This window comes from Gopherus flavomarginatus, chromosome 18 (genome assembly GCF_025201925.1).
Source record: "Gopherus flavomarginatus isolate rGopFla2 chromosome 18, rGopFla2.mat.asm, whole genome shotgun sequence".
NCBI lineage: Eukaryota > Metazoa > Chordata > Testudines > Testudinidae > Gopherus > Gopherus flavomarginatus.
This window is the reverse complement of record NC_066634.1, coordinates 21,452,858-21,480,825: the sequence shown is the minus strand read 5'-3', so window position 1 is coordinate 21,480,825 and position 27,968 is coordinate 21,452,858. Positions and strand designations below refer to the sequence as shown.

Sequence of the window (27,968 nt, the reverse complement as noted above, 5' to 3'; positions counted from 1 at the left end):
AGCAGAAACGTAACCGATTCCTCAAGCAGCAGCAAGGAGCCACCAGCGAGGTGGAATGACCCGCCCCTGCCTTTATTAGAGTTCACCGAGTTTCAGTGAATGTGTTTGAACATAGGTAGGAGCTGGCGAGCCGGCCGTGTGCTTCTGAAGCGCTCAGGGTGCTTTGCCAACGGATAGCAACCCCTGCCACGTCACAGCCAGGGAAACTAAGGCACCGGGAGGTGGCGGGAGAGTCCCTTAAGGTCACACACTGAGGCAGGAGCAAGCATGGAGAGTAGGAAGCCAGGAGTTCTGGCTTCCTATCCCCTGCTCTAACCACCAGACCCTCACTCCCCTCCCAGAACTGGAAACAGAACCCAGGAGTCCTGGCTCCCAGGCCCCCTGCTCCGACCACTAGACCCCACACTCACCTCCCAGTGCCAGGAATAGAACCCAGGAGTCCTGACACCCTGGCCTCTCACTCTAACCACTAGGCAATGCTGCATCCTGTCCAAGTCTCTGCACCTTCATACAGATGACCCCAGAGGCTGCTCTTCTCCTCCCGCGCGGGTGAGACGCTCTCGGGCTCAGCTCTTCCCGTTCTCTCAGCGTGCCGCAGGATGAGGTCTCCACAGCCTTCCATGTCCGGGCCTCCCGATCCCCTCATTAATTGTGTGTTTCACAGAACCGTTCTCAGGCACGAGCCTGGGCAAGGGGGAGGAAAGCAAACTTCTCCCTTCACTTCCCCTTGCCCAGGAAAATGGCCATTTTCAGTACCTTGGGGACGTGGCGGATGGTGAGCGACACCCGGGTTCCCCGGAGCAGCTCGTCCCCGAGTGCCGTGCTGCAGGCCGCCACATTGGCCACTTTCTCCGTGACGGTGTCGGAGGTGGTGGGTTGAATCCCGTGCAGGTAACGGACGTACATGTCCTCCTGCAGGACCAGGAGGCTGCGTGGCTCCAGCAGCAGAGACAGGAAGTGGCGCTGCTCCTCTGTCTGGGGCGCAGGGACCTGGGAAAGGACAGAGGAGCATATTCAGAATGAAACCCTGGCCCTTTCTGCAGCTGCTTCCACGGAAGGAAGGATCTCAAAGCACCCGAAGGACGTTAGTAGTTTAAGCCACACAACCTCCCCTGGATGTTGAGAGCAACACCCCCATCTTCCAGATGGGGAAATGGAGGCACAGACAGGGCTTTGCCTAAGACCACAGTGAGTCAGCAGCAGGACTGGGGAACAGAACCCAGGAGTCCTGATTCTCAGCTGCCCTGCCCCCCAGCTCTAACCACTAGACTCCCACTCCGCTCTCAGAGCTAGGAACAGAAGTCCTGATTCTCAGGCCTCCCCCACACATTCTAACTACTACAAATCACTCCCCTCCCAGAGCTGGGGAGAGAACCCACGTCCATGTGGACAAACTGGAGAAAGTCCAGAGAAGAGCCAAAAAATGATGAAAGGTCTAGAAAATATGACCTACGAGAGAAGATGGAAAAACGGAGTTTGTTTAGTCTGAAGAGGAGAAGACAGAGGGGACGTGATAACCGTTTTCAAGTACACAAAAGGTTGTTGCAAGGAGGAGGGAAAAAGATTGTTGTTCTTAACCTCTGAGGACAGGACAAGAAGCAATGGACTTAAATTGCAGCAAGGGAGGACTTAGGTTGGACTTTAAGAAAAACTTCCTATCATGGTGGTTAAGAACTGGAATAAATTGCCCAGGGAAGTTGTGGAATCTCCATCACTGGGGATTTTTAAGGGCAGGTTAGACGAACACCTGTCAGGGATGGTCTAGATAATACTTAGTCCTGCCAGGAGTGCAGGGGACTCGACTAGACGACCTCTCAAGGTCCCTTCCAGTCCTCTGATTCTGTGATCTCCCATAAGGTGGGCCGGGGGTGCATGCGTGCGCACCTATAAGTGCATCATCCATAAACTGTATGAGAGAGGAGAAGGGAGGTGTATGTGTGTCCTGCTGTAGCAGTTTCTAAGCCAGATGAGTTAAAGCACCACAAGATCCGTGCACAGACCAGCCCTGCCCCGGCTTCGCTTCATGCACATCAGGGATCTCACCGCAGGGAACACAACTGTGGTTATCGGTTTCCCCGTAGCGCCTCAGGCAGAGACTTTCAAAGCTGCTAGAGAGATCTGGCCCTCAGATTAAAATAAGCAGGAATTGGTTATCCCAATCCGCTGATCAGGCTCCACTGCCCGTGGCGCTGAATACACAGAGTGAACAAACAGTCTCTGTCCAGCTCAGGTCCTTCGATACCACAATGAGGGCACCAGCTGAGCACCTCAGAGTCAGAAATGGATTTACCTTCACAACCCTCCACAGGAAGCAGGGGGCTTCTACTGGGGCAGAGGCTGCCTTTCTGCTCCAGGTTTGAACAGCTCCAAGCACAATGGGGAGTTCCTGGTTCAGCACTGGAGCTCCTAGGCGCTACCGTAAAACACCTAATAGCAATAAAAATGTACAGCTCCCGGCACAATGGGGGCTCCTGGTCCATGACTGAGGCGCCTAGGCGCTACCGTAATACAAATAATATCGCCACCTTACAGAACTGAGGCCCAGAGAGGATAAGTGACTTGCCCAAGGTCACACAGGATGACTCTAGCAGAGCAGGGAATCAAACCTGGGTCTCCCAAAGCCCAGGCTAGCTCCCTAACCACTTGGCCATCCTTCCCCTCTGTTCCCCAGGTGTCAGGCATGTGTTTCCGCCTCGACAGGATCAGGGCCTAATGAATGACAAATCAGAAAGCGGGAAAGTGACGACATTCAAAGTACAAACAGAGAACTCTTGGCATTTTCTCAGCTCCCTTTCAGACACGCGGATCTCAGGGACTGGTTGAAACCGCTCCAGGCACATCTAGACGTGACTTGTTAGCAGAACTGAGGAAACGTTGTCAGACAAATCGTTTATTCAACAAAAGATGAGATTTTAGTCAATCAGAAACTATTGGCAAATTTGTTGCGAGTAGTTTTGGCCATTCATAAAATTGGGGGGGGGGGGAGCGGAGCTGCTGCTGCCACCACCACTAGCACCCCCATAATGCCCAGCTCAGTGGTTACACACATAGGACAGCCAGGTACAAATTCCCGCTCTGGAACAAACTCCAGACAAACTTTTACGATTCACCTACAAATTCCAGATTTGGTTTGACCCACGCCAAATTTGTTTTTGATTTTTCAGAACTGCCACCAAACCAAAGGGGGGAAAAGAAACCAAATCAGTTATTCACCTGACTCTGTTTGCAATTCCTTCTGTGCTCACCTGCTCGCTGTCCGCGTGCTGCCCCCTGCTGATGGGATGGTAGAAGTCCAGCAGCGTGTGTGATCCCAGGCTGATGGTGGTGACCGTGGGGAAGTACAGAGGTCCATCTTCATGAGGCTAGAGGGAGCTGGCATGTCAGACTGAAAAGGGAAGGATCACACACATACACACACACCCCTCAGCTCTCCTCTCCAGTACCAAGCATGAAATGCAGGTAGACACGGCTCTTAACACCAAAGACACGTGGACCAACCCGTCACCCGCAGGCCCTGCTGCTGAGAAGATGCCTCTCTGACGTCACCAAACTTCATAGCCAGCACACGTGGCAAAGCCAGGAGTGTGGGCGGGGTGGACATGCCCTGTGCTCGCATGTCACTGGTGCTCTTGCTCCACTCCCAAGACAGAAACATGGCTGTGGAAGCAATCTGCTCTCTCAAAGCGAGGTCTGGGCTATCGAAAGGTGTTGGGATTAAGAGACGACATTGGTAGCCAGGAGTCCTGACACACAGCCCCTCAGTCTAGCCACTAGACCCCACTCCTCTCCCAGAGCTGGTGACAAAACCCAGAAGTCCAGACTCCTACTCCCCTCCCATGCGCTAACCACTAGACCCAACTCCTTTCCCAGAGCCAGGGATAGAACCCAGGAATCCCAACTCCCAGGCTGCCCCCGCGCTAACCATCACTCTCCTGGGAAAACCTAGTCTTGGCTATCTAGACTCCATCCCCCTGAAATCTCCAGCCAGCAGGATTTGCCACTGCTGCAGGATTTGCCCCCAAAGACATGCCTCTGATCAGGTTCTGTGTCTGTCCCTCCTCCTTTGCCCCCACAAGGCAGGAGCCACCCTAAAGTTGAGTAACGGAGCAGCTGGCCCACGGGTAGTTACCATGATCCCCTGCCCAGGGAGGTACTCGTTCACCAGTACATGGTTCGCCAGCTTCCCTCCAAACGCTCCGAGGGAGGAGATCTTCTCGGCATAGCTCTGCAGCCAGGCGGGCAGCTTCTCCGGTACCATCCCTTTGGGGTGGGGCAGCCCTCCTGGGAGGGAGAGAATACAGAGAGGAGCTGGCGATGAAAGAGATCCAGCTGGTCCCATCTCACCCAGAGCGCTGGGAGATCCATGGTTGAAAAGCACTAAGCAAGTGTTACGTGACATCCCCCGCCCACCCCACTTGGCTGGATCACCCCGTACAGGCCACACTCCAGGCGTTCAGCCAGGCTTGGCTTAAGCACCGTAAGCAATTCCTCTCCCACCTTCACCTTCATGCCTGCAACCAGCAAGCCCCTAGCTCCGCAGATCAGCAGATCTCAAAGCGCTTTACAACTTGCACATGGGGAAATTGAGGCACAGAGCAGCCAAGTGACTTGCCCAAGGTCATCCAGCTGGCCAGCGGCAGAGCCGGGAATAGAACCCAGGTGTCTCGAGTTCCTGCTTAGTGCTCTGTCCTCTAAGTAACACCCTGTTTTCCCTCTTGGTTGTCACTTAGGTGCTCCAGCCCCTGGATCATTTTTACTGCTCTCCTCTGAACTCCCTTCCAATTTGTGCCCAGAACTGAATGCAATTGGCATATTTATTGGGTATATTATGGTAGCACTGTGGTGCCCCAGTCATGGACCAAGCCACCATTGTGCCAGGCGCTGTACAGTGCCAAGGAGCTGACAAGCTATGTAACATCCCTGAGTCCATTTACCCCAGATCTGACTCTCAGCTCCCCGGCCCAGTCACATTTGGGGGTGTATATGCACCCCCCTACCCCCAAAACCACTATATCCTCCTCTTTGATGCTACATCCCCCTGCAAACTCCCATGCAACTAGCTGCCCTTCAGTCATTGCTGCTTCCCGCTGCGGATCACTTCCCACCACCCTCCAGAGGTGCTTTTGCCTGGAAGCGGATTAAACCCCGGACACACAGTGGGGTCAATAGGGAAGGACGCAAGCCAGAGACATCTTTGGAGAACACTGGTGGAGGAATCTGGGTCATGCGGTCCCAGTGAGGAACCTGGGCTTCGCTCCCACCTGCCACTAATCGAGCTCCATTTACACAAGGAGAGGCTGCTGCAGGAGATCCACATCCAGCCACACCAGGAAAAACCTAAGCAGGGGTACCAATGAGCAAAAGCCTTAGCCCTTACGAGAGGCCTGGGTTACTTGACTTGACGGATGTTGAGCTGACCTTGAACAATAAACATGTTCTTGGGGAAAGGGACTGAAAACCAACACCGGTGGGAGCTTCATTGCTAGGGAGTTGGCCTGGGGCCTTGCACGAGGGTGGGGAAACTGAGACAGGGTCCGCCGCCAGGTTTGGAGAGATCTTGTCTCCTCAATCCTGCAGCCAGCCAAATGACATTCCTTCCCTCCCTGATGCAGGCTGCTCGGCGTGATTTCCAAAGGGCAAAATTGACACATACAGATCCTGCACTGAGCCCAAACTAGACCATCAGCGGAAGCGAATTCCCCAGTTCCATGCACTAAACGGTCCCTGGTGCAGTGGGGGTCACCTGGGGGGCCACAAGCCTGAGCGCCAGCGATGGGGTTGGAGAGAACTCACCCCAGTTCTGCAGCTTTCTTCCAGACAGCTGGGTCCACTTGGGTTTGGGGGCAGCATAAACCTGAGGAAGTGAATTCAGGAACAGGATGAGATGCTGGAAGGCTTTGCTTGAGAGGGGAAGCACATTACAGAGAAATGATATGGGAGGCACAAAGTATTATTTACACTAGTACCCAGGAATGCCAGCTCTACCCCACCACACCCCATTGTGCCAGGCACTGCTTAGCCACAGAGAAAGAGACCATCCCAGCCAGGCAGAGCTTATAATCTAAATAGACAAGGCAGACAAAGGGCACGAGGGGAAACTGAGGTTCTGAGGCTAAGTGACCCACCCAAGACCTCACAGGCAGTCTGTGGCAGAGGAGGGAATTGAACCAGGGCCCAGGCTAATGACCCAGGGGCATCACATTATATGAGCCTGTCCAAGGGGCGGGCGGGCGGAGGGAGAGACAGAAGCAGAAAAGTAAGGATGGGCCTGAAGCACAGGGAGTGGGCGATGGGGCCAAGAACTCTTAATATTTAGAGGAAGACTGGTCTTGTGGTTAAGACCCTGATGAGGACTCAAGAGATCCAGGTTCAGTTCCTGTCTCCACCACAGACCCCATGGGCAAGGCACTTCCATGCTTATATCTGTAAAATAGGCATAACAATCTGTCCTGCTTACTGAGGCTGCAAGGTCTTTAGTCCAGGTCTGTGCAGCGCCTAGCACAGTAGGGTTCTGATCTTGGTTGGGACCTCAAGGTGCTACCATAACACATATCATGAACTTAAGATCTCTACTACACGGGGGGTGTCATGTGGATGTCGGATCTACAAAAGCTGCGTATATCTGTGCACTCGGGGTCTGGGACCGAGAACTTCGTTGCAGAGAAGTGATATTAACAGCCAAACCGCCTGCCTTTATCTGAGTCAACCAGGAAGTTCTTCACTGGAAGAGCAGCGTCCACCAAGCACTGCGTGTCGTGCCATGGGAATAACAAACCCGAATAAAAACCTCACATACTTGGTGCAGCAGATAGGTCTCCTCCGACTCCGAGATAAAGTTTGGAATATAATAGACAGTTGGTGGAACCTGCAATTAAAACATACTACTAACACCATCACCGACTATTCATCAGTAGATCTCAAAGCACTTTACAAAGAGGGTCAGTATCATTTTGCTCAGTTTATAGAAAGGGAAACTGAGGCACAGAAAGGGGATGTGATTTGCCCAAGATCACCCCACAAGCCAGTGGCCAACCCAGGAACAGAAGCCTGGTCTCCCAAGTCCCAGCGCAATGCTCTATCCACTAGGCCATAGGCCACCCCTGCAAAACTCCGTGCAACGAGTTTGTTGGGTCTCAGCAGGACAGGTGCCCCTTACACAAAACCACCAGTAGGATCCATGCTAATTGCCCTTCTGATCCCATCACCCATCCCAAAGGTGTGGGCCATGTCAGCAGAGAACTCAATGGCTGAACGCACCTCGCAGCCGGAACTCACTTCCCACCCACCGAACGGGCCTCCCTCCAGGGCAAGGCAAGGGAGAAGCTTAACATTATTACGTCTATGACAGCAGAATCTAGAAGCACCAGCCGAGACAGGGGCCAGGTGCTGCCCAGACACAGTAACCGAGACCTCCCTCCACACTAACATCCCTCACAATGACAGCATGGCCACCTGCTTCAAATATCTACAAGACAACAGACAACACTGAGATACCCACCCCAATCGCCAAACTCATCCATGTCATCCTCACCCTTAACCATTATTCATTCAACACCCCTTTGTCCAGACCATGGGCACAGCTCTGGGTACTAGGATGGCTCCCCAATACGTCAATGTCTTCATGGGCCACCATGAGGAAGATTTTCTGGACAAAGGCACCACAGAACCAATGATGTACCTGAGACACATTCATATTTTCAACCTCTGGACAGATGACCTGACCTCCCATACAGATTTCCAACACAACATCAACCACCACCCCCCAACTATCAAACTGCAGAACACTCCTGCACCAGTATCAACTTCCCGAATGCTACGATCCGCCTCATCGATGGAACCCTACAGGCAACTATCTACAAGAAACCCACGGATCAACACATCTGCCTTCACCGATCCTGTAAGTGCCTCAAACATACCAAGAAATCTGTACTCTCCGTAGCGAGGCACTCAGACTCCACAGAATAAACTCCAAGGAGAAAGTCCAGGATACACACCTTAACACACTTAAAACCACCTGCACCAAACAAGGACACTCCACCAGAGAAGTAGATCGTATCCTGGAACAGGCCACCCAAATATCCCAAGCGAAACCCCCTCCAACCGTACCCCTTTAGTTGTCACCTACCAACCCACACCGGAAGCCCTACAGGGTAACACTAAACAATTCTAACTCATACTCGACAACCTGAAATAAACCTTGGCCAAATCCCCTCTTCTGGCTTTCACCCAAACCTTGCCAAATCAGAAGCAAGTTCCCCCCACCAACTCAAAGCAGCACCAGACCATACCAGAACAGATGCAAAACCTGCAGGCATATCTCCACTGCGATAATGCTAAATATTCCCTCCCACCCCAACACACCTTTCAAGGCCCCATGGTTCTTACAAATGCTCCAACAACTAAGTGGGTAAAACCAGACTATCACAACTCTCTCGAAGGAACGCTAGGGTTTTGCACCAGTGCAAAACAAACAGGTAAAACCCCCAGTTCCCCCTCCTGCCACCTCTCAGCTACATTCAGCGCCTGGTTACCTGCTCTACACGAAATGTCTCCAGCGCCAGGATCTTGGCGTATGGCTCCTCCATCTCAAAAAAGGGGCCTGCGATGGCTGGAAGGGCCAGTCTTCTGGGTCCCCCTCCTGGAACTGTTGCAGATCCATGGAAAAGAAGCAGAGGAAGCACTATTACCTACTTGACAGCTAGCCAGGCACACACTGCAAAAAGAAGTGAGACCATCAGGGGTCTCCAAGCTGCAGGGAGAGCTCCAACAGGAAAGGTTGGCACTCTACAACAGTGGCTCTCAACCAGGGGTACACACACTCCTGGAGGAACGCAGAGATCTTCCAGGGGGTATGTCAACTCATCTAGATCAGTGTTTCTCAACCTGGCAGGGTCACCTCCCCCCCATGGGTCACAGGGTTTAGGAGTTTTGCAAGTGCAGGGCCAGCATTAGAGAGTGGCAAGCAGGGTAACTGCCCAGGGCCCTATGCCACAGGGAGCCTGTAAAGCTATATTACATGCCTCAGCCCCGGGCAGCAGAGCTCAGGCTTGAACCCCAGGTAGCGGGGCTTGGGCTTGACTCCTGAAAGGGGTACAGTAGTCTGGAAAGGTTGAGAACCACTGATCTACAGCACACACAGGCTTTAGCATTGTGAATGACCAACCCTTGCAATCCCCACTCTGCTTATGGGCAGGGTTATCCTCATCTTATGTACAGGGAAACTGAGGCAAAGAGAGAGGAAGCAACTTCTCCTAGTGTCAAATGGGCAGAGGCAAGAACAGAACCCAAGAGTCCAGACTCCCAAGACACTAATCTCTGACCCCACTCCTCTTCCCGCCATACCAGAGGTAGGAACAGAACCCAGGAGTCCTAACTCCCCCCACCCCCAACCAGTCAGGCACAGAACCCAGGAGTCCTGGCTCTCAGCCCCCCCTCACCAGGGAGCGAGAACCCAGGAGTCCTGGCTCTCAGCCCCCCCTCACCAGGGAGCGAGAACCCAGGAGTCCTGGCTCCCAGCCCCCTCTCACCAGGGAGCGAGAACCCAGGAGTCCTGGCCCCGAGCCCCCCCTCACCAGGGAGCGAGAACCCAGGAGTCCTGGCTCCCAGCCCCCCCTCACCAGGGAGCGAGAACCCAGGAGTCCTGGCCCCCAGCCCCCCCTCACCAGGGAGCGAGAACCCAGGAGTCCTGGCCCCCAGCCCCCCCTCACCAGGGAGCGAGAACCCAGGAGTCCTGGCTCCCAGCCCCCCCTCACCAGGGAGCGAGAACCCAGGAGTCCTGGCTCCCAGCCCCCCCTCACCAGGGAGCGAGAACCCAGGAGTCCTGGCCCCCAGCCCCCCCTCACCAGGGAGAGAGAACCCAGGAGTCCTGGCTCCCAGCCCCCCCTCACCAGGGAGAGAGAACCCAGGAGTCCTGGCTCCCAGCCCCCCCTCACCAGGGAGAGAGAACCCAGGAGTCCTGGCTCCCAGCCCCCCCTCACCAGGGAGCGAGAACCCAGGAGTCCTGGCCCCCAGCAGGGAGAACCCAGGGGACCACCTGGCAAGTCGCAAAGGCTCACGGGAAAGACGCCCCGCTGCTGAGGCCCGAGCACAACCTCCTCCGTCTGCCTGTCGCTCGATGTCCCCGCCCCCAATGAGGAGCCGCGGCTGAACCAATCAGCGGAGGGGTAAGGAGCTATCGGCTCGTGCAATAGGCGGGGCCGGATGCAGCCAATGAGCTAGCAGCGGAGGCGGGCCTTGGAACCCTCAAGGTTCTAGGCGAGTGCGTCACACACCCCGCCCCCTTGGCCAAGCGTAGCCACGTGGTCGGGCGCATCAGCCCATCCCCGTGGCCTCACGCCGCCCGCGGGTACCGCAGCAGCACAGCACCCCCCCCCACCCCGCTCCCTAGGGTGCCACCCCACCTGGGGTCACCCCTCCAGTGCCAGGGTGCGGGGTGCTTTTTGGCTCCGGGGTAACACCCCTTACCCAGCATGGCACGGGGGGTACCACTCCCACTAGCTGGGTGCTCTCTGGACTGGACCCCCCCATTTCTCCCCCCAACATGCTCCTTCCTATTTCAGGGGCTCCCTGCAACCTACCCCCCCCTACATCACACCATGTCCCCCCCATTCTCCTTCCCCACCTTGGGGGCTCTGTGTGCCCCCTATTCTCCTTCACCCCCACCTTGGGGGCTCTGTGTGCCTGCCATTCTCCCACCACCACATCCTGGGGGCTCTGTGTGCCCCCTATTCTCCTTCAGCCCCCATCCTGGGGACTCTGTGTGCCCCCATTCTCCTCCCCCCCAGACTGGGGGCTCTACGTGCCCCCCATTCCTCCCCAGGGCTGCCTCCCATAACATTGTCTTGTTCTCCCTATCCATGCCAGGGGCTTGTGTCCCCCATTTCCCATTCCCCCCATAATAGGGTTATAAGAACGGCCATACTGGGTCAGACCAAAGGTCCATCTAGCCCAATATCCTGTCTCCTGACAGTGGCCAATACCAGGTGCCCCAGACAGAATGAACAGAACAGGGAATCATCAAGTGATCCACCCACTGTTGCCCAGTATCCCCCCAGCCAAGGGTTCTGTGTGCCCTCCAGTCTCTCCTCCTCCTATACCAGGGTCTCCCATTCTCCCCCTATGCCAGCAGCTCTGTGTGCACCCTCTTCTGCCCCATGGCAAGGGCTGTGTGTGCACACTCATCCCCTCCCCATTATCACTCTTCTTTCTGTCTGCGTGATAAGTCATTCAGGATATCAGCTCTACTGGGAGGATAGGCAGAGCCGAGATGGGGGGCTGTTGTGCTGGAAGGCACGAATAGCTGCAATCTGCAGCCAGCTGCAGAGGGGCTTGAAGATGTGGCTGCGTTAAACTCCAATAGGGGCCTTGTGTCCCCTCCACTCCCCCACCCCCAAATCAGTGGAGTTCTGCTCATTGGTGCCTAGAACAATCCCTGAAACTTTGGGGTTGACCAGCATTCCAAAGGTGGGGCCTTACTTCCAAAGATGGGAAGGGCAGCGGTGAGCTCAGAGGCAGGGCTGGAGCGGATCGAAGGAGAGATTAAGTCCATACTCCAGAAAGAGAGAGGAGGTGGCATCTTTAAGCCACCGCGAGAATCTCAAATTATTTATTTTTTTAAAGTTAATTTTCTAGCCCTCATGGTTGCGGAGAAAAAGCGGATCCTAAACTTAGACGCTGCAGAGGCTTTAGTTTTAAATGCCCCGCTGACCTGAGATGCCACCTTCCCACTCCTCATATTACTTCCAAAGATGAGCTGGTGGGGGAGATGGGACCAAGCACTGATAGAGTGACCAGATGTCCCTATTTTATAGGGACAGTCCTGATATTTGGGGCCTTTTCTTCTATAGGTGCCTATTACCCCCAACCCCTGTCCCGATTTTTCACACGTGCTGTCTGGTCACCCTAAAGCCAGAGACCTGTTACACAATGCACATAGAAACACTCTTTATTAATGACAGATAAGCAATAAGCATATTGATTTCTTCTCATGCTGAGTTTTCCAGAGATCCTGGATGGACGGGGAAAGGGACAAGGCATGCAAAGTTAACAGCGAGATCGTCAGCGGGAGTAACAAGCCACTCGCTAAACAATTTACAAGGAGAATGGGTTACAAATTTTAAAAATAGTGTTAAAGAAACTCCATCCGACGTGTGATTTCTATTATACATACACTGAGGCCATGGTGGGGACCACTGCACAGGAGTTCGAGCCGGACTGGGGCCAGGTTAGTATTTTGACACCGGTCCCCAACGACAGTTAGCATCAGAAACACAGGCCCAGCTGAGGTGACTCAGGGTCTGGATGAAATGGAGGAAGACCCAGGATACCCCCTCGTGACCAGGGTGAAGCTGAGCGATTGCAGGGGGGAGGGTTTATTGCTAGTAAAAAGAAAATGAGAAAGCGGGGGGTCTTTTTATTGGGCTAGAAAGGAAGCTGAGAGGATGAGGTTATGCGTGTGTTTAGTACTCATAACAGCTGATAGGGATGGTGATGCGTGTGGGGGCAGCTTTAGGGGCCAGCCCTAGCTTCCTAGTCCCAAGGCTCCTTTCCCAGCATCAGGAATAGAACCCAGGAGTCCTAGCTTTTCCCAGCTCTCACAAAATGCAACAGAAAGACATGGAGGAAGGCTGGAGGATTTGGAGATGGTGGTTAGAATTCCGGCCTGGTGCACAAGCAGCAGTGCCATTTGGAGGTTTTAAAGGACACTGGTCCTTTTTTCACCACTTGATACTGCGCCGTGTTTCCAGGAGGAGCTGCCACTCTGAGGGGCTCAAAGCCTTTTCGTTATTCAAGCTCCATGACCCCTCAGTGAGGTGGGTCAATATCCTCATCCCCATTTTGTAGATGGGGGAAACTGAGGCACACAGAGGCACGGGGACTTGCCCATAGTGTCAGTTGTATGCTCCTTCTCAATGCCAGGAACAGAGCCCAGGAGTCCTGCCTTTCTATTCCTTTGCCCAGTGCGCCTTTCCTAGTGTCAGGAATAGAACAGGTGAATGGGCTTCCTTTTCCCTTGTCCTTCCCAGTGTCAGGAATAGAACCCGGGAGTCCTGGCTTCCCCACCCCTACCCACTGGACCAGTCTACCTCTGCTTACTAACAGGACACCCCAGAGAAAGCAGGTTGACCAGTTGTTTTCTCCCGCTTTCCCAGTTTGTGACATTAGGGGACATGGCAGCAGCGGTGGAGGATGGAGGGAAGGATAAGAATGGATGGATAGATCTGAGGATAGAGGGAGAAGAATGGAGAGATGGAGGGAGAAGATGGATAGATCGGAGGATAGAGGGGTCAGGAAGCATGGGTGGAGGGATAAGACGGATGGATCCAAGGATACAGTGGGATGGATGGATGGAGGGATAGATTCTATGCAGCTGTTCCTGGTTTCTAGCAATGACCCACGCCCTGTCTTGGGCAGTACCCAGCCAACTCTCTGTAGGTCTCCTCCCGACGAGAGCAGGCTGCAGCACTTTCTGCTGTCTGGAGCAGAGCCCAGCCACTCAGACAGGGAGCTCTCCGCCATTCCCAAAAGTAGCCGCTCAGAGGCAGTTGTCAACACCCCAAATGCGTCCGGCTTCCCAGCATTCCTGAGACCTGCCCCCGAACACTGTACCCCTTTCACTAGACCGGAGCAGCTAACGTGGTACAGCTCCCCTCTAGTGTGGACACAGTTTTACCAGGGTCAGTGTGCTTACGCCAGGATAGCTATTCCCACACAGAAAGGGGAACATGCTGTCGCAGGATGAGGCACCTTTATAAACTGCATGGTTACACTGGATCAAAGCTGGCTATTTACCAAGGCTGGGGTTGTCACTAGGACAGAACTGGGCACCTCATTCCCTTACACCAGTTCCACACACAGATTTTGTGCTGGCACAAGTGTGTGGGCTAGAGGTGCGGGTTTTTTACTGATACCGTTACACTGATATAATCCCTGTGTAGGGTTTAGTTATACCAGGATAAAGGTGTCTCGTAGCCAGTATAGTTTCTTCCCCTTCCTCTCCACTAGACTGATATAAGCACCTTGATACCAGTATAAATCCACAGTACTGCTTTAACTGGACTGGGACTGGACTGCTTTAACCGGGAGAGTTAAACAGAACAACGTTCACGTTTAGACAGACCTTCGGCTCGGTGGGGAACATCAACATGCCATCCATGGCTAATTTTTCTTTTAAGATAGTTATTAAGGGTCATTTTCTTTTAAAAATATAATTTTTTTTTTCTTAACAGCTCAAAAGGGAAAAAGCCCGGCAGGTTTGCTTGCGAATAAAGAGCGATTGCACAGAGGGGAACAAATCGATTGGAATGAAAGAGGGACGGAGGAACACCAGGCAACCGCTGTGTTAAGAGACCCCCGACCCTGGTACAGGCTGCGCCAACCTTTGAAGCCAACATCAGTTGGTCCTTGGAGCAGCTGTGTCTCAAGGGGAATGCTTAGCAATCTCCGTAAGTGCTGATGTACCTTAGAAATACACTCATGCACTGATTTTGCCCCAGGGTAACTGAACAGTGGGCCCCAGAGTGAATCCCAGGGGACAGGGGCTTTCTCAGAAGGGGGCCTGCACTATTTCCAGAGAGGAGGGTCCCCCCAAATCTCACTGCTCTTTAAGGTTCAACACGAGACCAGTTTCTATAAGCCAGATCTCCTCCCTGGAAGGAACTGAGCAATCGAATAGCATTGATCCTGGAAGGTGAGCATTACATGATTCCCAGAGAAAAAGGCAGCTTAAGCTGGGGAGGATCATTACTTCCACAGTCGGAGTGTTATAACCTGACCCTGTCTGCACTGCTACAGAGATGTAGAGAGAGGCCAGGTTAGATTAAGTTTAGCTGGAGAGCAACTCAAAGGGCCAGGCTCTGGGGATCCTTGATAGGCCTTACCCCGAGCGTCAGGCTCAGAGCAATAAAACCAGAGGGAAATCTGTACCAAAGAGGCTTTGTGTTCACGCCACTGCGCCCTGGGGGAGAAATCAAATAGGGGCGCTTCCGAGCCCATGTCAAGTCTACCCGGGGCGTGGGGTGCATACCCGCGGTGGGGTGGGGGGGTTAGTGCAGCCTTTCTCGCGGACTATAGGGGGCGACGTTCAATGGTACCAAGGCACTGGGGTTCACTAGAACTGCGACTCAAGGGGGCGGGGAGGGGATGAGAGCCCAACGGGGAGAGCAGTCTTTCTTTCGGTTAGTTGGAGAACGGAGGACAGAGCGGAGGACGGGAGAGGCGCGTGCCGAGGCCTTAGGACTGCATCTCTGCACGCAGCATCCAGGGGAACCAGCAGCAGAAGAGTAATCTGAAAGAGACGAGAGGTGGGGAGCGCTCGCCGGGCAGCTCGCAGCGGGGGGGAGAGGAAATGAGAAGGCAGCGTGTCAGCTTCTTGGGGAAGGGACTGGCTTTTTGTTCTGTGTTTGTACAGCACTTAATAGCCATGGAAATGTACAGCGCCTGGCGCCACAGGATCCCGGTCCAAGACTGGGGCGCCTAGGCGCTACCGTAATACACCTGATAGCAACACAACTGTACAGCACCTCGTGCCATTGTGACTGGGGCTCCTAGGCACTACCATAATACACCTAATAGCAATAAAAATGTACAACACCTAGTACAATGAGGTCTTGCTCCATGACTGGGGGTGCTACCGTAATACACTTAATTGCAATAAAATCTACAGCCCCCTAGCACAGTGGGGTTCTGATCCACCACTGGGGTGGCTGAGAGCTACCGTAATACATTTAATAGCAATAAAAATGTACAGCCCTAGCACAAAGGGTCCTTGCACTGTAAAGTCAGAGCAGCCTCGGGGCTGCTCTAGCAGTAAGTTAGCTCTGAGGCTGCTCTCATTTCCTGTTTGCTCCCCAGGGGGCCTGGTGGCAGAGAATAGCCACAGCACAGTTCACTCCCCTGACGTTCCTGAGCTTCCCGCCCCCCCCCCCCCGCATGGATCCTGGGGAGCAGAGAACAGAAACAGCAGGGTGCTTTGGTCACACCCCCAATCAGCCCCCTATGGGCCCTGGTGGACAGAGAATAACCACAGCACAGGGTGCTCCAGCTATGCCCCAACCCATGCTCTACACTGGGAGCTTGGCTCTTACACCAGCTCCACATGGGCCAGCAATGGGGCGGTTCCCGGAGGGCTATTTCCATCCAGCGTACTCTGCTTGGGGCCTGAGCGGGACCCCCTAAATTAAAGTGCTGAAGGGACCCACGGATCATCTGGCTGCCTAGCCCCAGTCCGAGAACAGCTTCCAGCGCAGGGAATGGTGTTTCTCTCTTTTCCTTTGGCTCTGGTTCTAAGCTGGGAGTCTCTAGGGGATGCTACAGGGAATTTTCCCCCTTGCTTTTCAGGTGCATGTTACTTACCCAGGAGAGTGTCAGGAAGGGGGCTATGCGGAGGGTCATTTCTGTGTCTTGGACTCAGGGTGGGGATTGCTTCCCCACCCAAGCCAAGACGAGAGAGCTCTGGTCACACACACACACACCCGCCTGCCCCCAGCTCCTTCCCCGCCTTACCTAGAGATGGAGTTTTCTGAGGTGATGTCTTTTGGGGTCCTGACTGCTGTGAAGTTGCGCTTTGGCTGTGACACTGCGAGAGAAGGGAGAATGCTGTCACTTTAAATGGAGTCACTGTACCCCGGGGGCCACCCATGCCCTCTAACAACCCCAGGTGGAATCACAGTCCGACAAACCCAGGAGGGTGCACAGGCCTCATGGTTAGGGTGCTCACCTGGGATGTGGGTGGCATGGATTCAATTCCCTGCACGGTGGCTGCAAAGGATCACGGAGATGATGGGGCTTAGGGCTCAAAACGAGGAGAGAGAGGGTGGCAGGCTGAGGCAAGGGAGGGCTGCTGCTGCATCCAGGGCTGTGTGTGTTGGGGGAACAGCCCTGGCAGAATGAGGGGAGTGTGGAACAGGGGTTGGAGCACTACCTGCTACGCCACAGACTCCCCGCGTGACATTGAGCAAGTCACTTTGCCAGTCTGTGCCTCAGTTTCCCCATATGTGCAAGGGGGATAAATAGCCCTGCCTCCCAGGGGCGATGTGAAGCTAAACACACCCTAACGATTGTGAGATGCTCGGAGAGGACAGTGCTGGCGGGGGGGGGGGGGTCACATAAGCACCGAAGAGAGATTCCATGGGGCCATGACTTGGGTACAGATGGAATTGCTGGATGTCCCCGTGGCCTCACTAGTTAAGTCACACACACACACACCCCCGTGCAAGGCCAATGGAGTCACAGGTGGGGTGGGCTTGGCCCCTGGTCCCTCCCGTCGCTGGCGGGAAGGGATAGGCAGAAGATCCAGAGTATACCTACTAGTGACTTGGTGCACCTTCTTCACCGAACTGCTATCTCCCTGAGAGTCTTTGGGGCCGCCGATCCTGCAAGGGAGGGACAGGGAAAAGGCAGAGAAGAGAGGCTTGTTCACAGCACAGCCAGGACCTTACCGACGCCAAGGAGTGGCCCAGATTCCAACCACCGGAGATAGGCAAGGAAGGCTGCTCGCATACCGGTGACTGGGATCAGGGCGAACCCTCCACACAGGCGAGGCCTGAGATCCATCCCAAAGCCTCTTAAAAACGGGAGGCGGATAATCCAGGGGAAGCCACTTCTATGACGTTTGCCCGTTGCTCTCCGGGGAGAATAGCTGCCACTCAAAGGGGCTTCGTTAGGATGATTTGAAGGCTGTCTCATCCTTGCCAGTTAGAATCAGAGCTGTCAGAAGCTTCAGGAAATCGTACTCTCACACACGCGCCTCCTCAAGGAGCAGGATTTGAACCCAGCACTCCAACCACAGATTCCCACCTGTAGTGGGGCGCACTGCCCCACTCCCTGTGAGTGTGAGCCAAATACGGAAGGGCTTGTGGTGAGCCAATCAGGGCCCGGTATGGAGACAGCCAATCAGGGCCAGGCTCAGCCCTATAAGAAGGCTGCCCAGGAAAGGCGCAGTCAGTCTGTCCAAGGCCTTTGAGAGGGGAAGGTCAGTCTCCAAGGCTACATCTACACTACAGCATAAAATCGAAATTACTAAAACCGGTTTTATAAAACCGATATTATAAAATCAATTTTATGCGTCCACACTAGGGCACATTAATTCGGTGCTGTGCGTCCATGGTCCTAGGCTACCATCGATTTCCGGAGCGGTGCACTCTGGGTAGCTACATTAAAGGAATGAGACCAATAATTTCGATTTCCGTCCACACTAACCCTAAATCGATATAGTAATATCGACTTTAGGCTTACTCCTCTCGTTGGGGAGGAGTACAGAAATCGATTTTAAAAGCCCTTAAAATCGATTTAAAGTGCCTTGTAGTGTGGACGGGTACAGAGTTAAATCGATTTAACGCTGTTTAAATCGATTTAACTGTGTAGTGTGGACCAGGCCTAAGGGTAGAGACTACCACCACGGACAGCGCAGTGCTGGTCAGGGCTCAGGGAGGCTAGAGAGCTTAAGCCCATAGCTGCCAGGCTGCAGGCCCAGAAGGGAAGGGCCCAGCGGGTGCAAGAGGCCATCAGGGAAGCGGCCCAGGGAAGCAGGCAGATGAGGGGAGAGGAGGAGGACAGCGAGGCTGCCGCCAGAGGGTCCCTGGGCCGGGACCCAGAGGGCGGGCCTGGGTCTCCCCACCCCCTTCCCCTCCTTGCAGTACACCCAGCCATTGGCCGTAGGGAGCGGCCATTATACTATGCCAGATCCCTGACAAGAGGGATTGGACTCAAAGGGTGTGATGGCTGGGGTGTAGGACTGCTGATCACTGACCCCAGGAAGGGGGTGCAGATGGACGAAGGGGCACTGCTGGAGGGCAGTGGCCTCGAAGAGGATGCCGCCGAGCAGGGAGCAATGCGGGTCCAGAGATGCCAACGGAGGGTGGAAAGATGAACGGGACGCCACCAGGAGGGGGCGCTCTGCCGGACAGAGCTAATTCCTGGAGTCACCAGCAAGAGGCGCCAGGTGGTGAGTCCCAACCCGTTACACCACCCTTGTGCTAAAGTAGCAGCAGATCCCTCAGTGGGGCTAGCCCCTAGAAGGCAATCGCTCATGCTCACACGTAGCTAGAGCCAGGAGAAACGTACCTCTGGACCCTGGAAGGTGGGGCAAAGACTCCATGTTTAGGGGAGCAGGTGAAATACCGGACCCCAAAGACCGAGCCATCGTGTTTCCCCGTGGGCTTGTCGAGTTCAATGCCGAACCAGTAACCTGGCGATGGGATAAGAAGCCGTCAGCAGTCTATTTCCCAGCACGAGACGCGAGCTCAAACCCCGGAGCCTTGGCTCTACGAGCACCAGACTCCCACGCCAGAGCGAAAAGACCCTGTTACAGACTTTTCCACCCACCAATTGGCAGCTCTGCCCTCCCGCCGGCCGCTCCCTTACCCGGCGCAAAGTCTGTCTTGCCATAGAACCGGATGATGCCCTGCTTCTGCCCCGCCACCAGCACCTGGTCCCCGATCTCGATCTTCAGCCCTTCTCGGTCCAGGCTGCCCACGGAGGGAGACTTCTTCCTGAGGGCTGAGGGAAAGGCAGTGAGACAAGCCCAGGGCTGCCCAGACCTCCGGTAGCCAGGTGCCAGAGTGGTGATTGAAACCCTGCCCGTCTGTAAGCTAATTCTGCCATCTCCCCATCCTCAACTTTTCCTCTCTCCTCCAGTGAGTGACGTGGAGGGAGCAGGGGGAGAAGCCCACAGCAGGAGATGCCGGCAAGTTAAAGAAGTATGGGCTGGATGAATGGACTGTAAGGTGGGTTGAAAGCTGGCTAGATCGTCGGGCTCAACGGGTAGTGATCAACGGCTCGATGGCTAGTTGGCAGCTAGTATCAAGCGGAGTGCCCCCAGGGGTCGGTCCTGGGGCCTGTTTTGTTCAACATCTTTATTAATGATCTGGATGATGGGATGAATTGTAAAGTTTGCAGATGACACTAAGCTGGGGGGTAGAGGGGGGAGGTACGCTGGAGGGTAGGGAGAGGGTCCAAAGTGACCTAGACAAATTGGAGGATTGGGCCAAAAGAAATCAGATGAGGTTCAACAAGGACAAGTGCAGAGTCCTGCCCTTAGGAAGGAAGAATCCCCTGCATTGCTACAGGCTGGGGACCGACGGGCTAAGCAGCAGTTCTGCAGAAAAGGACCTGGGGATTACAGTGGACGAGAAGCTGGATATGAGTCAGCAGTGTGCCCTTGTTACCAAGACAGCCAATATTGGGCTGTATTAGTAGGAGCATTGCCAGCAGATCGAGGGACATGATTATTCCCCTCTATTTGACACTGGTGAGGCCTCATCTGGAGTATTGCGTTCAGTTTTGGGGCCCTCACTACAGAAAGGATGTGGACAAATTGGAGAGAGTCCAGCGGAGGGCAACGAAAATGATCAGGGGGCTGGGGCACATGAGTTACGAGGAGAGGCTGAGGGAACTGGGGTTATTTAGTCTGCAGAAAAGAAGAGTGAGGGGGGATTTGATAGTAGCCTTCAACTACCTGAAGGGGGGTTCCAAAAAGGATGGAGCTCGGCTGTTCTCAGTGGTGGCAGATGACAGAACAAGGAGCGATGGTCTCAAGTTGCAGTGGGGGAGGTCTAGGTTGGATATTAGGAAACACTATTTCACTAGGAGGGTGGTGAGGCACTGGAATGGGTTCCCTAGGGAGGTGGTGGAATCTCCTTCCTTAGAGGTTTTTAAGGCCCAGCTTGACAAAGCCCTGGCTTGGATGATTTAGTTGGGGATTGGTCCTGCTTTGGGCAGGGGGTTGGACTAGATACCTCCTGAGGTCCCTTCCAACCCTGCTATTCTATGCCAAGCCCAGGCTGGCTGAGAGAGGGGTGGAAAGAGGGCAGGGAGTGGTGACGAGGAGACTGGCTGGAATATGGGGGAGGAGCGAGGCACATGGGTGGGGAGAACTGGTGGGACTGGTTTGTGGGGAGGCTGGGCCTTTTTAATTTGCATATGTAAATAGCACACAAATTTCCCCTCTGCTCTTTGCTGCACCAGAGCCGGCCAGCCTGCCAGGGCTTTGACCTCTCCCCTGCCAGACACGGAGGGGCAGGCACCTTCCGAGGACAGGGCCATGGGGCGCCTGATTTATCTCCTAGCAGTGCGCAATGCTGCCGCAGCCGCCCCTGATTAATCAACTGCCATGTCAAGCCCCTTGATGAGATTTCAAATCCAAAGGCCAGGTCAGCTCTTTCCACTCACCCCCGGCGATAAAGGGTCTTCAGTGTTAATTACCCAAGTACCTTTCCTGATGTGGACGAATGAAACATGGAAGGAAAGGGGCACAGCCAAGGTCACGCCCAGAATCAATGACAGAGCTGGGAGTGGAAACCAGGAGTCCTGGCTCCCAGCCCTCTGCTGCTCTAACCACTAGACCCCACTCCCCTCCCAGAGCTGGGAGCAGAGCCCAGGAGTCCTGGCTCCCAGCCCCTGCTGCTTCAGCCACTAGAACTTCCCCGCTACCTTTCTTGTCCTTCCGGCCCTTCCCGGTCATGCGGGAGAAGTCCATGCGGGGGGTTTTTGGGGTGGAAGTCACCGATGATGGCATCTGGTCTGTGGCTTTGGCGATTTTAGACACAGAGGCGAAAACCCCTGAGAAGATGGAGGAAAAAAACCCAACAGTCAGTGGTGGACTCAGAAAACGCTTAGCTGTACAGTCCAGTATCTACTAAGTCATACTCCCTTCTGGAGAGAGGAGCCGAACCCAGGCGTCCGGGCTCCCAGTCCCACCCGCTAGCCTCTAGACCCCACTCCCATCCTAGAGCTGGGAACAGAACCCAGGCGTCCGGCTTCGTTTACCTTGCTTCGGAGGGCAAATGAAGTAGCGTATTCCTCCAACGCTTCCATCATTCTTGCCCTCTGGCTCGTCCAGCTCCACCCCGATCCACTGGCCACTCGCAAACTCCGTCGTGCCGCAGAAACGCAGGGTGCCCAGCTACAGAGACACAAACAGATCATCGCAGCCAGAGGCTGAGGCCGTTCTGAGCCCCTACCCTGCTCCCTGCAGCACAGCGCCCCCTACTGCCATACTGGGGTCAGTGCAGGCACCAAGGGAAGAGCACCCCCTACAGAGCCCCCACCCGCTCCCTGCAGCACAGCGCCCCCTACTGCCATACTGAGGTCAGCGCAGGAACTGAGGGGAGAGCGCCACCTACTGAGCCTCCATCCCACTCCCTGCAGCACAGCGCCCCCTACTGCCATACTGGAGTCAGTGCAGGCACCGAGGGGAGAGCGCCACCTACTGAGCCTCCATCCCACTCCCTGCAGCACAGCGCCCCCTACTGCCATACTGGGGTCAGCGCAGGAACTGAGGGGAGAGCGCCCCCTACTGAGCCTGCTCCCTGCACACAGCGCCCCCTACTGCCATACTGAGGTCAGCGCAGGCACCGAGGGGACAGCGCCACCTACTGAGCCCCCACCCCGCTCTCTGCAGCACAGCGCCCCCTACTGCCATACTGGGGTCAGTGCAGGCACCGAGGGGAGAGCGCCACCTACTGAGCCTCCATCCCACTCCCTGCAGCACAGCGCCCCCTACTGCCATACTGGAGTCAGCGCAGGAACTGAGGGGAGAGCGCCCCCTACTGAGCCCACTCCCTGCACACAGCGCCCCCTAATGCCATACTGGAGTCAGCGCAGGCACCGAGGGGAGAGCACCCCCTACTGAGCCCCCACCCTGCTCCCTGCAGCACAGCGCCCCCTACTGCCATACTGGGGTCAGCGCAGGCACCGAGGGGAGAGCGCCTCCTACTGAGCCTCCATCCCACTCCCTGCTGCACAGCGCCCCCTACTGCCATACTGGGGTCAGCACAGGAACTGAGGGGAGAGCGCCCCCTACTGAGCCCGCTCCCTGCACACAGCGCCCCCTACTGCCATACTGGAGTCAGCGCAGGCACCGAGGGGAGAGCGCCACCTACTGAGCCTCCATCCCACTCCCTTGCAGCACAGCGCCCCCTACTGCCATACTGGGGTCAGCGCAGGAACTGAGGGGAGAGCGCCCCCTACTGAGCCTGCTCCCTGCACACAGCGCCCCCTAATGCCATACTGAGGTCAGCGCAGGCACCGAGGGGACAGCGCCACCTACTGAGCCCCCACCCCGCTCTCTGCAGCACAGCGCCCCCTACTGCCATACTGGGGTCAGCGCAGGCACCGAGGGGAGAGCGCCACCTACTGAGCCTCCATCCCACTCCCTGCAGCACAGCGCCCCCTACTGCCATACTGGAGTCAGCGCAGGAACTGAGGGGAGAGCGCTCCCTACTGAGCCCACTCCCTGCACACAGCGCCCCCTAATGCCATACTGGAGTCAGCGCAGGCACCGAGGGGAGAGCACCCCCTACTGAGCCCCCACCCTGCTCCCTGCAGCACAGCGCCCCCTACTGCCATACTGGGGTCAGCGCAGGCACCGAGGGGAGAGCGCCTCCTACTGAGCCTCCATCCCACTCCCTGCAGCACAGCGCCCCCTACTGCCATACTGGGGTCAGCGCAGGCACCGAGAGGAGAGCGTCCCCTACCGAGCCCCCACCCCGCTCCCTGCAGCACAGCGCCCCCTACTGCCATACTGGGGTCAGCGCAGGCACCGAGGGGAGAGCGCCACCTACTGAGCCTCCATCCCACTCCCTGCAGCACAGCGCCCCCTACTGCCATACTGGAGTCAGCGCAGGAACTGAGGGGAGAGCGCTCCCTACTGAGCCCACTCCCTGCACACAGCGCCCCCTAATGCCATACTGGAGTCAGCGCAGGCACCGAGGGGAGAGCGCCCCCTACTGAGCCCCCACCCTGCTCCCTGCAGCACAGCGCCCCCTACTGCCATACTGGGGTCAGCGCAGGCACCGAGGGGAGAGCGCCTCCTACTGAGCCTCCATCCCACTCCCTGCAGCACAGCGCCCCCTACTGCCATACTGGGCTCAGCGCAGGCACCGAGAGGAGAGCGTCCCCTACCGAGCCCCCACCCCGCTCCCTGCAGCACAGCGCCCCCTACTGCCATACTGGGGTCAGCGCAGGCACCGAGGGGAGAGCGCCACCTACTGAGCCTCCATCCCACTCCCTGCAGCACAGCGCCCCCTACTGCCATACTGGAGTCAGCGCAGGAACTGAGGGGAGAGCGCTCCCTACTGAGCCCACTCCCTGCACACAGCGCCCCCTAATGCCATACTGGAGTCAGCGCAGGCACCGAGGGGAGAGCGCCCCCTACTGAGCCCCCACCCTGCTCCCTGCAGCACAGCGCCCCCTACTGCCATACTGGGGTCAGCGCAGGCACCGAGGGGAGAGCGCCTCCTACTGAGCCTCCATCCCACTCCCTGCAGCACAGCGCCCCCTACTGCCATACTGGGGTCAGCGCAGGCACCGAGAGGAGAGCGTCCCCTACCGAGCCCCCACCCCGCTCCCTGCAGCACAGCGCCCCCTACTGCCATACTGGGGTCAGTGCAGGCACCGAGGGGAGAGCGCCCCCTACCGACCCCCACCCCACTCTGCTCCAAGATCCCCCATCCAAGCCCCGGCCCTGCCCACCGCCCCTTCGCTTGGGGAGCTCCCAGAGGGGGCCGAGGGGTCGGTACCTTCTGTCCGTCCACCACCACACGCTCCCCCAGCTTGAGGCCCAGGGAGGTGAGCATCAGGTTGCCGGGGATGTTGTCGTAGTTGGGCAGCGTGACCTTGGGCAGGTTGCAGCTCAGAGGGACGGCGTCCAGCAGCAGCTGCTTGAGCTCCTTGGCGACCATGGCGGCCTCGGCCTTGTCCAGCGTCATGTCCATGGGGTCGGGCACCACGTCGGCCGGCACCTGCCCTTTGCTGTTCTGCAGGGGGCAGAGTGGGAGAGAGGCTGGGACGGGGGGGAAAGGGCCCGAGAGGCTGCCTGTGTGCACTCCCCCATCGCCTGTGCCATATCACAGAGTCAGGGCCGCTCTTTGCCCGCAGCCCCTCCCCCGAGTCCATATCCCCATGAATCAGGTCCCCTCTTTGCAGGAAGCCTCAGGTCCGGGCCATATCCCCACACTCAGGTCCCCTCTTTGCCTGCAACCCCTCCCCCAGTCCATATCCTCCTGGGTCACATCCCCTCTTTGCAGGCAGCCCCAGTCCCGGGCCATATCCCCACACTCAGGTCCCCACTTTGCCTGCAACCCCTCCCCCTAGTCCATATCCTCCTGGGTCACATCCCCTCTTTGCAGGCAGCCCCAGTCCCGGGCCATATCTCCACAGTCAGGTCCCCTCTTTGCCTGTAGCCCCTCCCCTCAGTCCATATCCCAGAGTCATGGCCCCTCTTTGCTTGCAGCCCCTCTCCCTGGTCCATATCCCCACAGTTAGGTCCTCTCTTTGCTGCCACTTCCCCCTTCCCTCCCTCCTCCTCCAGGCCATATCCTGACAGTCTGGTGTCTTTTATGTGCTATCAGCTCCCCCCATCTTGCCCCAACTGGTCTCCTGTCTGTATAAGGTCATCCCCTCCCCTCTGGGCAGTTTAGCTCCCATTCCTGCACCCCTCCCCCCGGTTCCTGCACTCTCACCCTGACAGCAGGGTTGGCCCCGTGCTCCAGCAGACACTTCACAGCCCCCAGGCACAGGTTGGAGGCGGCGATGTGCAGGGCCGTGCCGTGGTTGAAGTCGCTGCAGGTTGAGTTGAGCACTGCAAGGCAAAGCGTGAACACGGCCCAGGGTGAGACATCGACCCCTGCCCCGAAGGGACCTGCAACCCCCCATGCCAAGGGCTAGAGGGGAAATGGGCACAGGGAGTGATTTGTCCAAGGTCACATGATGAGTCAGGGGCAGAAGTGGGAACAGAACCCAGGAGTCCTGGCTCCCAGCCCCTCCCCCATAACCACTAGACCCCACTCCCCTTCCACAGCTGGGGACAGAACCGAGGAGTCCTGACTTTCAGCCCTCTCCCACTCCCAATCTAACCACTAGACCCCACTCCTCTCCCAGAACTGGGGCTAGAACCACTGTTGCCTCTAAGCTGTGCGTGTGTGAGTGCGCACACAGATCCTAAACCCCGCACACACGGCAAAACACCACACACACAAAAATTTGCACAGAAGCACAACAATTTGCACAGAAGAACTTTTTTGCACACACAGCCTGTCAAAAATTAGAGGGAACATTGGCTAGAACCCAGAAGTCCTGGCTCCCAGCTCCGCTCCTGCCACTGAGGTCGCTTTTGCCTTCCTAGGTATTTTGACATTCGCCGGTTACCAGAAACACAGCTAGGGCTGCTCGGGCCAGGGCAATGCAACCCCAGAGCCACGGGGCAGTAGCAATCAAGGGGGCCCCCGGCTGGACTCAGGGGGAAGCATCTCCCTCTTCGGCCTGTGTCCCCTCCTCTCGCCTCCGCTCACCTTTGGGCTTGGAGCCTTTGAGCAGGATGCGGATGAGCTCAGGCACATCGAAGTAGGCAGCGTAATGCAGCGCGTTCATGTTGGTCCAGCGGCTACGCAGGGTCACGTCCACCCCCAGGGCCAGCAGCTGGTTGGAGAGGCGGACGGCAGCAGCAGGGTCGCCTGGGATGTGGGGGGCAAAGGCAATGGGATCAGACCCCTGAGTTGGCACAACAGCCCCTGGAACCACCCTCCCCCTGAGGCTCCTGCAGGAGAGAAACAGCAGCACACTCCAGACTGGAGGAAGGCAGAGGCACACTGGGCCCAGGATGGAGCCCCGGCTCCCTGAGTCACGGGATCCCAGGAGGAGCTTGGCTTGCATTGGAAAGGAAGCAGCTCTCCAGCCACAGCGAATAGGGGGAAAAGCCAAAAATACAGGAATGGATGTGACTAATGCCTGCCTGAGTCTGCCGAGAGCCTGAGCCCATCGCTCTGAGCACGGGGAGCTGTCCTGGGTGTAACTAAGGCAGCAATGCTGCCTGGGTCTTCAGAGAGCCTGAGCCCATCACTCTGAGCATGGGGAACTGTCCCGAGTGTAACTGACACTGCCTGGGTCTGCCGAGAGCCTGAGCCCATTGCTCTGAGCATGGGGAGCTGTCTTGGGTGTAACTAAGTCAGCAACGCTGCCTGGGTCTGCTGAGAGCCTGAGCCCATCGCTCTGAGCATGGGGAGCTGTCCTGAGTGTAACTGACACTGCCTGGGTCTGCCAAGAGCCTGAGCCCATTGCTCTGAGTGTGGGGAGCTGCCCCAGGTCTCTGTGGGTTTTTAAACTCCCAGCCTCCCTGCTCCAGGGGGTCCGACCAACCCTACCCGAGCAGGGAGCTTTGCGTGGGGCAGATTGGGGAGAGTACAGCAGACCCTGCCCGCCGCCACCAAGCAGAGACACCCCAGCAGCTGAGGTGAGCACTGAGGGGGGGCCCCCCACACGTCTGTGCAGGAGAAAAATGGCCCCGATCCTGCTCCACCGGGGAAGGAATGGGTCCCACAATGCTGACCCTGCCTCAGGGGGATGGGAGCCGTCTGCCACCCCCCTTCAAGTGCGGGGTTGGCCCACGGCACAGAGGCAGAGCCTGCGTGGGGCAGTGTGAGCCCCCCAGATTGTCCCAGTTGCTCCAGGACAGCAGCTCCCCGTCCCCCAACCAGGGGATTCAGCCATTCGCGCCTCAGCTGAGATACAGGGTGACCCCCAAAAGGGAGCCTACCCCTTCCCAGCCCACAGTGCAGCCCGTCCCCCTCCCTCCACCCCCACGCCAGCTCACCAACGCCATGGGCCCCGGCTTTGCAGGCGTAATGAAGCAGAGTCATGTCGGTCAAGCCATCCCGGTCGTTCACATGGCAACCGCGCTTCAGGATCTGGGGGGGTGAGAGGGGAGGAGGGGAGGGGCAGGGGGAGAGAGGGTGGGGGCAGGAGATGAAGGGGAGGGGAAAAGGAGAGCAGGGGGGTGGGGTTGGTCAGAGCTGGTCAAGCCGCATTCCCCACCCCCACCAGCCATCCCACTGTGTGTCAGGTTAATTGCCAGGTCAGAACAGCACCCAGCACGGAGTGGGAAGGTCCCTGGTGATGGGAGCTTGGGGGGTGCAGTGAGGGAGGCCTGATGGGAGGTTTCTAACAGAAGCAACACGGTGCACCTCTGCTCTGGG

At 56.6% G+C, this 27,968-nt stretch overlaps 2 protein-coding genes across 16 annotated transcripts in view; both read right to left on the bottom strand.

Moving 5' to 3' along the window:
- Positions 1-17: 17 nt before the first annotated feature.
- ALKBH6 (alkB homolog 6) lies at positions 18-10,120 on the bottom strand. 14 transcript variants are annotated; one of them, XM_050928638.1, is made up of 7 exons: positions 10,056-10,120; positions 8,532-8,644; positions 6,797-6,865; positions 5,794-5,854; positions 4,130-4,281; positions 3,246-3,362; positions 18-990 (listed from the first exon to the last, which is right to left on the bottom strand). In XM_050928638.1, the coding sequence occupies exons 2-7, from the start codon at positions 8,583-8,585 to the stop codon at positions 718-720; spliced, it is 726 nt and encodes a 241-aa protein (XP_050784595.1). In that variant the 5' UTR covers positions 8,586-8,644; positions 10,056-10,120; the 3' UTR covers positions 18-717. The 14 variants fall into 14 exon arrangements, with proteins under 14 accessions (XP_050784595.1, XP_050784607.1, XP_050784594.1 ...); XM_050928650.1 differs by having other exon boundaries at positions 3,246-3,385; positions 10,034-10,119; XM_050928637.1 differs by having other exon boundaries at positions 10,034-10,119.
- Positions 10,121-11,926: 1,806 nt separating this feature from the next.
- CLIP3 (CAP-Gly domain containing linker protein 3) overlaps positions 11,927-27,968 on the bottom strand; it is a 29,697-nt gene continuing 13,655 nt past the window's right edge. For both annotated transcript variants that reach the window (XM_050928514.1, XM_050928515.1), the window contains 11 exons: positions 27,587-27,680; positions 26,289-26,450; positions 25,461-25,579; positions 24,519-24,755; positions 21,766-21,901; positions 21,430-21,558; positions 19,363-19,497; positions 19,063-19,186; positions 17,308-17,372; positions 16,504-16,576; positions 11,927-15,286 (listed from right to left, as the gene is read on the bottom strand). In XM_050928514.1, coding sequence (XP_050784471.1) covers positions 15,232-15,286; positions 16,504-16,576; positions 17,308-17,372; positions 19,063-19,186; positions 19,363-19,497; positions 21,430-21,558; positions 21,766-21,901; positions 24,519-24,755; positions 25,461-25,579; positions 26,289-26,450; positions 27,587-27,680 — 1,329 coding nt within the window. In that variant the 3' untranslated portion in view covers positions 11,927-15,231. The remainder of the gene's footprint in view (positions 15,287-16,503; positions 16,577-17,307; positions 17,373-19,062; positions 19,187-19,362; positions 19,498-21,429; positions 21,559-21,765; positions 21,902-24,518; positions 24,756-25,460; positions 25,580-26,288; positions 26,451-27,586; positions 27,681-27,968) is intronic.